At 44.0% G+C, this 11,996-nt stretch overlaps 1 protein-coding gene across 1 annotated transcript in view; it reads right to left on the bottom strand.

Annotated features, from left to right (window-relative positions):
* Positions 1 to 2,011: 2,011 nt before the first annotated feature.
* SARC_04258 (hypothetical protein) overlaps positions 2,012 to 11,996 on the bottom strand; it is a 10,640-nt gene continuing 655 nt past the window's right edge. The window contains exons 2-15 of the mRNA XM_014301929.1: positions 11,350 to 11,497; positions 10,759 to 10,908; positions 10,219 to 10,391; positions 9,858 to 9,937; positions 9,204 to 9,296; positions 8,552 to 8,703; positions 8,164 to 8,252; positions 7,300 to 7,429; positions 6,243 to 6,342; positions 5,559 to 5,708; positions 4,866 to 5,050; positions 3,665 to 3,794; positions 2,823 to 2,968; positions 2,012 to 2,255 (exon numbers count right to left, since the gene is read on the bottom strand). Of these exons, the coding sequence (XP_014157404.1) occupies positions 2,214 to 2,255; positions 2,823 to 2,968; positions 3,665 to 3,794; positions 4,866 to 5,050; positions 5,559 to 5,708; positions 6,243 to 6,342; positions 7,300 to 7,429; positions 8,164 to 8,252; positions 8,552 to 8,703; positions 9,204 to 9,296; positions 9,858 to 9,937; positions 10,219 to 10,391; positions 10,759 to 10,908; positions 11,350 to 11,497 (1,768 nt within the window). The 3' untranslated portion in view covers positions 2,012 to 2,213. The remainder of the gene's footprint in view (positions 2,256 to 2,822; positions 2,969 to 3,664; positions 3,795 to 4,865; positions 5,051 to 5,558; positions 5,709 to 6,242; positions 6,343 to 7,299; positions 7,430 to 8,163; positions 8,253 to 8,551; positions 8,704 to 9,203; positions 9,297 to 9,857; positions 9,938 to 10,218; positions 10,392 to 10,758; positions 10,909 to 11,349; positions 11,498 to 11,996) is intronic.

Here is an 11,996-nt window from a genome sequence, read left to right as displayed (position 1 = left end):
TCATACAAACGCCTTGGCCGCTATGGAGACCGAGGCGTAGTCCGATGATATATGAAATGATGTTTGCCTTGATATTACAAAAGCTTACGACAAGGTTGTCCTTCCCCGTCTGAGGATGTTACTTCGTCATGCCAGTATGCCTTAGAACTGGATCAACTGCCTGCGAGGTTTTTTGGATAGTGAGCTTGCCGCCAGTATCCCACTGAACCAATAGTATCCTCCAAGGGTCAATTGTTGGGACACAGCTGTTCATAATCTATATGAACTCATTAGGTATCACCTTAGTCCTGTTCCAGCCCAAACTGCTACTCTCGTATCTGTTCGTCAACGACACGCTAATCTATGCCCCTGAGATATCACCTATGCAACCCGTCCTGGTGAAGAGTCCGGCCTGGAATAAGGAACTGTCAAGCCCAGCAAGCGGTCCTCCAGCCTCACCTACGCAGCACCACCTATACGCAATCAATGAATATCGCTTGAATCGAAGCGGCCGCTATCGTCACTGATATTAAGTTTGCGATCTTCTCATACCAACGAATCCGACTTTTGCACTTCTCTGGGCTCTTACCAGCGCGCAACTTTGCTCAATACCTGGGAAGATTTTTTGGTCTCCATCTCGACTCGATGGATAACACAAACCTCAAACCCACTTAACCTCCTCACCAGGATAGAGTAGGACTCCACAGTTCTACCGTTACAGCATCTATGGGGACCTTGCCTCTATGGGCGGATGTAACCCACCTCCGCCAAGAGACCCGGTCTCGCCTCCCATCGAAAGTTATAACCAACAGAGCCCGTCGTCACTATTATTACCGCTTGGTCAAAGGCGTCGACTCTATGGACTCCTTACTGATTGCTGCCTACACATTTGTGTTCAAGCTGCTGGACTACCGGAGTGCGGGCTGCCACTGCCCGAAATGTTCTACCGCCCCGAAGTCTAACCAGGGTTACTTCCCTCACATCAGCCCACTTATCCAGCGAATCCTGGTTGGCACCAAACTCTCATCAACTACGTGCAAGACTACCATGGGATTTGAATACCTCGGGAACATCTTGATCATTTCTTCTCCACAACCCCCAATCCAAACCTTACCTCCCCGGAAGAAGTCATCACTCTTCCCCATGCCCTGCCTTAATACCTAGCTGAAATTTTGTTTCGAAATCTCGGTCCAAACCAAGGCCTCAAGGCTACAAGTTCCCCAATGCTCCTCGCAAGAATGGCACCCAAACAAATTTTCTCCTCCTCGGTAGTCTGGTGTGGAAGCGGTGCGCCACCCAAATCGATCCGTGCAAGAGTGGCTACAGATCTTCTCATTTTGATTAGGTTCTCAAACAATTTTTCGATTAAAACCGCCAATGAAACCATTCTATTTGCTACCACGAAAATTGACCACCTGCCCCAGTCCTCACAAACTCAATCAAATATAGGATTCACGACCCATCCAGTGATGAGGTTTTTTGAACCGATCACCATAATTTCAGACCTGAGCCCCTGATGAACTATTGTACCCATCTGTCTATCCAGAGCCTCTCGATCGACTGTAAAAAAGCCCAACCCTCGATAATGATGAAATGACTTGACGATTTGAAATAAATACTTTCATCCCTATCATATCGAACAATATTTCTTTTGTAAAAAAAGAAAGGGTCATGTCTACTCGCGACTACCAGGGCAATCCTGGGCCCTGGGCCCTGTGCCTGTGGCATATACTACATAATAGGAAACTATTTATAGTGGTACAGATCAGACAAATTTCAACCTTTTGGAAAGCTAATTTGGCTATGCAAATAGCACATAGCCTGTATAGGAGGGTTAGCATACATGAAACACTCAATTCTCCCCGCCCTTATAATCTATCCTACACCTTCGGTATATATAACAATGTCTCGGAAAAAAGGGGCATACTCCGGATTCAGCCCTCATGACTCATAAAATGAGTGTAAATACGTCTGTACGATGAACAACACAAAATTGGCTCACAAAGCAGCACCATGAACCGCGGTATCTTAACTTCACCACCATCGAGAGCGATATATTTATTTCAGAAGTTCACACCATAACCTACACTGCACTATACTACGTTGCGTTGTCGCGGTCACTAACATGTCTTCGCTTCGGCATATCATCATCAGGTCACGCGCTCTCATTTGATTGCGCTTCATGTCACATGTTTGCTGAAACACATTTCTATAGCACCTGAATTCTCGATTGGTCACTCCTCCAGCTCCACCAGTAAAGATGGGAACACTCCCGTCTATAATAAATTTAAGGGAAGTGTGAGTTGGTGCAAATGTATCACGATTGACAGTACCTTCAAACAATGGAAGGTGCCCAGTGTGCATTCAGAACGCCTAATAATCTTAGAAATCAGTAGTGACGGTACTTTCACAGTACGAGGTAGTTTAGTTGGACTCAATGGAAAGTGAACTCTGTACGGATGCGGGAGCCGGTAGCGAATGTACGTATCGCGTGCCTGAGGACAGCGTATGTTTAAAAATTTGCGCGCGGTGCTCATATTTTCAGTGCCCGTGCATGCCTGGCTACTACTACTTCATCACTACATCAGGGCACACTTTCCTTATGTGCACTCGCTTCATTCACAGTCTTTGACAATCCGACGTGACAATAGCAGAGAAAGGGACAACTCTCCGACAACCCACGAGATGAAAGCAGTTGCAGAAACCCAAACAGGTTAAGCACCGGCCTGCTCCGAGCCCTATATTCTAATTTCCACTGAAGCAATGGATGCCCCCGATTGCTAATTCGAACCAATACAAAACATTCACAGAGCGCAAACCACAAGATGCTTAACAATGCTTACCCTTCCATTACAGCTGCCCATCCAGAAACCATCATCGTCCTCATCGAACTGAGTGACTGTGATACGATCGCCTTCTTCAAACAGCAGCTCGTTGGGATCGCCCGTCCCTTCGTGGTCGTACTGGGCTATTGCTACAGGCCCGGCGTCTATACAGTGTCAAGTATTACGATGGAAGGGTAAGGCACGCGGCAACGGAGGCTTAAGATAATCATACTGACCGGATGAGGGAGTATTTAGAGGAATGTATTGCTACATAGCACTAGTATCTTCGTTGCACTATAAAAAATCGATGGATGGTCAAGTTTTGCTATCAATTTGAACGTACATTGATTAAGACAATCAATCAATGTCGGTTTGGTCTTGCGAGTGAACGCTCTCAAACATCACGTTGTTTCGCACCACTGCCCCCACACCCACGACGGACATAAACTCTCAAACAGCACTTTCCAGAGCACTATCGGGGGCACAAACTACGTGCGATATTATAAAAGAAAGATTCAGCCTATGATATAAATAGGTTTGCCTAGCCTTCCAGATATGTATGTGTAACAACATGTAAAAGATGCTTACAGGAGCGCAAATGAGAAACAATCCCGCGCATGTGTTTGCACGCGTACAGCCATACTATCAAGCGTCCAACGCAAGGCAGCGTGGTGGAAGAAGATAATTTAAAATTTAACCCGCTATATCTATAGCTGAGTATTCCAATTCCGATACGTATCTAAGGACGCAAGCACATTCCGATACAAGTATACGAGTTTAGCACAACACCAACTGTACGAGACAACTACAGCAACTGTTTGAGACAAACTAACGTAAAAAGCGTACATGTGCAACCTTACCTATAGTTACTTGCGGAATGCAGGTGGCAGCTGGTTCTGGTGAAGAGCTTGAGTTGGAGATAGACGCTAAGTAAGACGTTGGAACCAGTCCAACAAGACCCTGAGAGTTGCGCACACACGTCCACCCCTCCTGTGGAGTATAATTACGCATACAAGGGAATATTTTACTAAGCATAACATTGTTCTCGAGTGCAAAGACATAGGTTTCGTCAGAGGCGTGCGAACACCGAAAATTTGTATGGAGTCGGGGTCATTGCCTGACACAAATATCAGAATAGGATACGCTCACCACACCGCCAATACCAAATGACATGCCGAGTGCGGGTTTAATTAGGAGTGACAGCATCAGTGTTTGTGTGCCTTGTTATGGGCAGTGATGACACGACGTGTTAAGTTCAAGGATAGGCTCTTCGAATACTCAATAAGGAACGGATGTATGTACATATATATATGGATTAAACACCCTCACCATCATACTCTAGGCATACAAAAATCCGCACACAAACTGTACACCACCAAATCCTATACAGAAATGATACTCCCCGCACCACCATGCATTCAGATCACACCAGAAGATGATATAATTATGTGGATTGTTAAATAGCCGACTTCTGGGATAAAGATACAGATGCGCTAGGTATAGATGATCGCACATACAGGGATAGTCTTCGCACCGGCAAGCAATTTGGATGGCAAACGCATCAGTCGCTTGGAATGCGAATGGCGGACTCGTATGGAGAGGTTAGAGTCACCAAACGTAATAACAATTTGCACGTACATCACCGGATAACATCAGCAAGCAAACTACTGCCTTTGACTGTGTGACTACTATACATATACGCACGGATAATATAAATACACCACATTTCAACCGTTTGCCATACCAAGCCATCTAAATATACCAGAAAACAACATTTATCTTGGAGTGTGTGACATTCATATCCTTCGCAACTACAATATCGCGGTACAACATAGTCAGATTGTAGGTACAAGATTTAAGTAGGTCACACATTAATCGTCGTGGCAAGTTTCACGCTGGCCCTAAACTTCTGCGATAGTGAGCTAGTCAGCAACTATGGCATCGTACTGTGTACGGTGCGATACTGGCAAACACACCACTACCTTCGAGCGTGCACGACCCAGCACAATAGGAGAAAACAAGTACATACAACTACAAACAACCAAAGTGCACCACACTCACATCATCGGGGAATTCTTCACACAAGCCTTCTCCCTCTGTGATCGTCAACTCATCGTCAGCTGTGGCATCGTATGCGTACTGTGCGAGAAGTGTGGGTGCGAATGCATTGGAAACAGGTCGTGCTGAGGGACGGGGTGGGGCGGCTGTCGGTGGTTGTGCGACAGCGTGGTCGTCAAAGTCAGCATCTGATATATATACGTAAGCAATTAGTTAGGCACATGCAAGATTGCAAGTATATGCGAGTTCACCAAGCACTTGTACGAAAGCCTATACGTAAGCATACGTGAGTGCACTAATTATAGGTAGGCAATCATATATAACTAAGCATATGCAAGTATATGTGAGGTCACCAAGTACAAGTACGTAAGCATATACGTAAGCACACGTGAGTGTACTGAATAAAAGTATGTAAGTATACACGCAACGATGAGACAAATAGAAGAACCAGATGATGGGGTTCGTCGTACCGCACTATCTGCCTGTTTTGTGAGATACTGTGTTCGTCCCTAAGTTTTCCCAGGACGTGTCAGATTCTTTCACACACTTTCATGCATGCCGTAGACCATCTATCTGTAGGACCACGGTTAGGATCCGTGTTCGCATACACACAACACAGAAGGAGAGTATCCCACTCAGTCATACGAAACAGACAGACAACTTGTCCCCTCCACCACGAATACCCGAATGACTTACCCATACTGTTGATGCTGCCAGTGGCGTCTCCCGGGGGTGCCTGAGAAGCATTTAATGACACTCCCGACGACCCTCTCCATGAGGCCAGACTATGTGCATCTCCTTCTGTGGCAGTCAAGTGCTCTTCTGCGGCACTCTCTGGCACCGGCACTGCGCAAGCAAGCAATGTGAGTGGAATTATAATTTAATTACTCATGTATGGCTCATGGTATGTATTGGGAGATGATCTATACAGGCCGTGTAATATATCGCGACGGTCTGTGGTACTGATCGAGAAGGAGTTCATATTGTCGATTTACAATACGAATGCGTAAATAACAAAACCTGATCCATGACTTGACCCCGTTCTAGTTTCTCAGGCATTTCCACATTTATCGCTCAATAACAGAGGCAGGTGGCTGTATGTATACCTCGCACGTGCATACAATGCTAACACGCAAGTGTGTATCAAAACACCTATGCCGAGACATTTAGGTCCGACTACGAGCATCTTGATAGATGAATAGGAGCGGAAACAAATGAGTATGCAGACATCACAGATAAAGCACTTTTTACCTACAATCGTATACGCACACTTCTGATCTATAACAAACACAACATGTAAGTTCCCAGTGCCGCACAAGACTACCGTGCCGCACAAGACTACCAAACGCCGCGACGTATGCTGCAAGATGATGCACTAACCTCCAACACTTTCGAGTCGGGCAATGCGTGCCTCGTTGCGGATAACTTCCCATTCGGCTTCGATCATCTCGGCTCGTTCATTCGCCACTACTTCCTCAATCTACACACAAACACAGCACCGAAAATAAGAAGAATACGAGCTGAGCCGCCAGTCAGGTGAGATCTCTACGCTGTCATATTGACAGCTAGTTTTGACACTTGAAATATCGCGTAGATAGGATCATGGGACCGAAGGTGTTGCACTATACATGATGCGCAGATATATATAAAATAATAATATAATAATATATTAATATATCAATTTCATAATATATAGATATAGATATAGATATAGTTATAGATAAGATATATATACATATATATATATATATACGCTCACGAATAGACGACGCACTCAAGTTTTAACATTGGTGGGTCGATGTGGACACATTTTATTTTGTTTGTTGAGGTTTATATGGACACAACCATATGTTTGTGGCGTTTGTATTCAAACACAATTAATATTTATACATGTGTTGGCATGTACCAACTTGTAGAGACACAGTAGACTCTACAATATCAAATACACGTTGCATTATCCTAAAAACAACAACAATTACTACTTCACACAAGCGCCACTAGCGATTCCCCCGAAGAACTGAAGGTACACCAGATAAAACTGGCTGTAGCATCAACGTTTCCTATCTATATGATTAAAAATAAATAAGAATATATACATGTATGTATGATTGTTTCCGTCACCATGTTTTGTATCTGCAGACATATACACAAGTGATCGGGATTCACGCTTGTGTGGACGTTTCGAACTGCCTGCCAAAATTTATCCGCTCACAACAAAACTGATAGCACACCATTAGCGCATCGGCGTCTACCACCTCTATATGATAACACTGCCACCTATATATGTACGTGTATGTGTAAGTTATGCCAACGTACTTTGTTCCTGCAGACATGTACACAAGTAACCTGAACTCACGATATGTGCGTATTCCGAGCTATTTATAGAACCTATATGGATGTTAAAATTCATTTATTCACAACAAAACTGACGACACACCGATTGAGTGGCTGCGGCATCTGAGTCACCTATGTTTGCGCTCTGGAACTGCTGCATACTGGCAGTACTCGCAATAGCTTTTTTCTTCTTCTCCACTGTGTTCCTGGCCTTTTGCGCATTATTCACATACCTTTTCGTTCAATGCGTACAACATATTTGGTAGATGTTAGAGTGAAACATATGAGCTGAACGAATGCGTGCAACATAATTAAATACGCGCAAAACATTACTACGAAAAGCCAAAGTGAAATTCAATGGCTAAAAGGTCGGGGTGCAACATAATTGCCGAATGTGAGCGTAAAATTCAATGGCTAAATGTCAGATATTCCATCTCCAACACCGGGAACACGAATCCAACTGCTCATCTCAACCTGAAAATGACACCGGTGGCTATGTGATGGCACTTCATATGATATATATCAAGCTTGTGTAGCTTATCAGCAGCACCGCTACTATGATTCCTTCGTCCTCACATGCCAACACGCATGCGGAGGATAGACATCGCACTCCAAGGGTCTAGCCTGTTCTCAAACACCAGAGTAGCTCGTGATAGCTTCACTCGTATTACCGCACACAGTGTCAGAATGCACCACACTCGCATTCTAAGATCGATATATGTGTACACCCACGCCCTACCTGTATGACAATAACTAAGGTTCGTAGTCTGGTCAACAACGCAGGGCATTTGTACAAATATATGGACGAGCTAGATTCTATACAAATTCACAAACCTCTGGTTTATGAATTTACCGTGATAAATAATAAAATACTTCTGAATACATTGTTAGGCAATACGAACACGGAAGAAAATTCCTAACAACTTCTCCCTTCTGGCTGTAGTGCGTCATCTTTTTATAGTCACACCTTTGCATAAGTGCTGTGTTTTCCACTTCATGCATTGGTCCGTTGTCAATGTCCCTGACCTCGTCCTTACCGAAGGGCTCAAAGTGGACCTTCAATGCGGCACGAATCCAAATATAAACAAAAGAGTGTGTTAGTAACCACGTGCAGACCCGGTGCTTGAGCCAAGATACGTCCGGTAGATATGTCCTTTTGTCACATACAAGTAAGGAACGATAACCGTAATTTCACGCCAATAGATTTTTGACAGTGTATTCGAGTATACACAAAGAAGACCAGTACTTTTATGCAGGCGCAACACCAAAATCCGAAGTAGTACCTTGCACCAACATAAGGACTACATATTCTGCACCAGTACACCTGCTCATACCCTCGCCTCATAGCAACTTACCTCGAATAAATCCTGGAAGAGCGAGTCACCCAGCAAGCACGACTCCTCGAACTCTTTGTCAATCTTAGCGGCAGACGCGGAGATGTCTTCCGTAAAGTCCACTTCGGCTTGTGCTACTTCTCTATGTGTAGCTGCGTAGACTTCCATATAACCTATGATCCAGTTACAATAGATACAGTTATCTATTCTACGATTGTCGCAATTATTTCCTCGCCAACCACATCCAACCGCATTGTCGATATCCAAACACAGGTATTCGGATAGATACACATAAATTTCGAAGTAGACAAATGAAGGGGTAAATTGTGAGGTGACGATAGCATATAACCTGACCAGTCGTAAAACTCGTAAAATTCGGGACACTTACAATTGCCCATGTGCTTAGGTCAAAGTTCCCCCATGCGTCTTAAAACAATTACTCTTATTGATCAAAACAGATGCGCACATATTGACATATGACAAACGGTAGCACTCACGCCAATCTAAAATTTAACGCACACGATTTCTAGTCAGGTGTCGAATCACCCCCAAGATCTTCAACACACACAACCATATACATATATACACATAAAACACTATGCTTACTCACAACCACATGCACACGGTTTATAGGTCCCCGCCATCTTGACTTTGTACGTGGTTGTCTACGTACCTTTAATTTGTGCGTGGTGATCTTCGTTGACGTGTGAGAGATAATCGGGGAGAGTCTTCTCGGTGTAGTATTTGTGCTGTGCGTTCATAGCAACTGGAGCATGGTAGGGTGGTGTGGTCAAAATGATTTAGCGGCGTACTTCGGCATGTATGGGACGTACCACCAAACTCCAATGATGACGATGGACACTCGGTTCAGCTACATGCATTGTGCAAGTGAGGGAAGCCAGTGGTCTGTATGGTGGTGACGCACTCGTGCTAAAAATCAGTATACTGGCGAACAATTAAGCCGTGGTTGATGGCTATTGAAAAATTGAAGCACCCCAGCATACAAACTAGCGTTCCGCTGATTGAGTTTTAGTATCAGTTTATACTAGTACAGAACACTACAACGGTTTCCGGCGCTTCATGTAGCTCAATTGAGTGCCTGCTGCCACCATTGCATTGAGATCAGTCCTTAGAGTGGTACACAACTAGAACAGTGCGAGAGTGCGACCCCGTGCAATACAATAGTGAGTGGCACATGTATGTGGCCGCATCTCAATGTATACTCACTACAAAAGCACAGCATAAGTTATACATGGTGCGTCTAGAGCCTGCCTGCTTGAAGAACCGGTTCGAAACCGAGTGTGCACACAGGCACACATAGACATACCCACGCCCAAGAGGTAGTCGTTCCTGGCCTTGTCCGCCCGTTGTTGGCATTCCTCAACCTTTTGACCTTGTTTGCGAACTCTGCGAATTCAGAGGAGATAGTACTAATGAGAGTGCAGTCGACCAATTCCTGACGTACGGCTCACCCACCACACTGAGATAGTCGTCTTATCACACACACGCTTGGTATCGCGATTGTTGAATAGCCCTTATAATGACCATTCACGCCAAGTCAAAGCAGGAAAGAAATCATTTAGTCACCAGCAATACACCCATCCCGCATACTCAAATAATTGCACGCACACACGCATACACACAGCGTAAATAGGCCGCGCAAGAGTAGTATGGGACACAGCACACACCTTTCTTTGATCTCATCCTTAGATTTGGTGATGGTCTTGAAACTCTTTTTGCCCTTGCTCAAGCCGTCCTTTTGTTTATCCCACTTCTCTAACTGGTATTGTGTTATACGTTCCTGATCACTGTACAACTTCCTGAGATGGTCCAAATCACGCGCGCGTTGATGGAACCGATCCTGTTTAGGTCATTGGGTGAGCCAAAGCGATAGCTGACCGAAACAAATAACTCAACCGGCGAACAAGGTTGCTGCATGCTATTAACATATGTATGCGATGTAAGGATTGTTTTCATATAGAGGATATCACGTATCAATGACGCAGTATATAGACACCTCGCAGTATGTACACACATACTTTTACTATAAAGCATGTGCAAAATAAATACGCTAACACAGCCATGCGTGCTCTAACGATCACTCACAATGCCTACACCTGAGCTTCAGACCAAATGATCAGTATTGGTTTTCGCCGACAACACGAAACACTCTGCTATTATCTATATAGCCAGCTCAAGCATACAGACGCACAAACACATGTGTATACCTGGAAGCGAGAGTGAGACTCCGCACACTTCTTCAGGTGCACTTTCTTGTGTTGGCACTTGGCCTTGATTTCCTCGCTTACAGACGCGTTCAGCCGCTCACCCGCTTTGAGATGCATACCCGCTATGCTGTCCGCTTTCTCGAGAATTGTCTGTGCACGTACGCATCGAATTGGATGTCACGCAGTGGCAAAAGTGTCAGGAAGGCACCTCCATGCAGGTGTCGTGTAAATAACACGAGAACAAACAGGTGTGAGTACCACACAAAACTCACGCTGCATATTTATCTAAAGCAACTATCCGCCGTTGAGCAGTGTTCTTATGTATTGCCAAACAAGCAAATGTGATGCACTAGTTCAAGTAGTAAACACGCGACTATACGAGCCATCCACCATTCTTGAAAGATCAGATAAGTGTAATCACATAGAAAATTACAAGTGGAATGGGGAAGTCGGGTACAAAGTTCGACTATGTGACAGCTGGGGGTTTAGGATAACGTTATACATCCGAGATCATAGGGTGAGCATCTATTGAGCCATGCAGTGGTCAGTGAGGGGTATAATGGATAGCGGCACGGGGCTATGACAGCATACCTTATACACCAATTGACTGGAAATATGTTCATTGGTCTGGTTGTTGCGAGGGTCGTGCCATCGCCTCCTACCGAGACTCTGCTGCGCCAGCTTAGACAACTGGTTCGCATAGTCTATTTCTAACTTGGCGCGTGCTTTGGTGAAGTCTCTATTGGAAGTGTCAGGAAGCGTGAAGAATTGAATGTTTGTTAAGAGTTAGTTGCCAGCATTTTGACGAAGGTTGGGTGCTCGGTATACTCGGATGCAGAGAGAAAACATAGCAAAAACACAACATACATCAAACATATCATGGATGAGCTCATACATCAGACGGAGGCCTAAGAAAGAATCGGAAAGCTTTTCAATGTGATCGCAATCAATATCGAAAAGTAAGCATGCATGTATGAATGCAAACGTACGAAAACATGACCATTTAAGCGTATGTATGTATGTAAGTATGTATGTATGAATGAAGATTCACTAAGCATGTATGGATGAATGTATGAACGTAAGCATGTACGTACGTATATATGTCAGTACCTACTAATACTTATATGCAAATGATATGTATATATATATATATATATATATATATATATATATATATATATATATATAATAATATATATATATATATATATATAATAATAAATAAATAATAATAATAT

Source organism: Sphaeroforma arctica (genome assembly GCF_001186125.1).
Source record: "Sphaeroforma arctica JP610 unplaced genomic scaffold supercont1.233, whole genome shotgun sequence".
In the NCBI taxonomy this organism is placed as follows: Eukaryota; class Ichthyosporea; order Ichthyophonida; genus Sphaeroforma; species Sphaeroforma arctica.
This window is presented reverse-complemented; position numbering and strand designations above follow the sequence as displayed.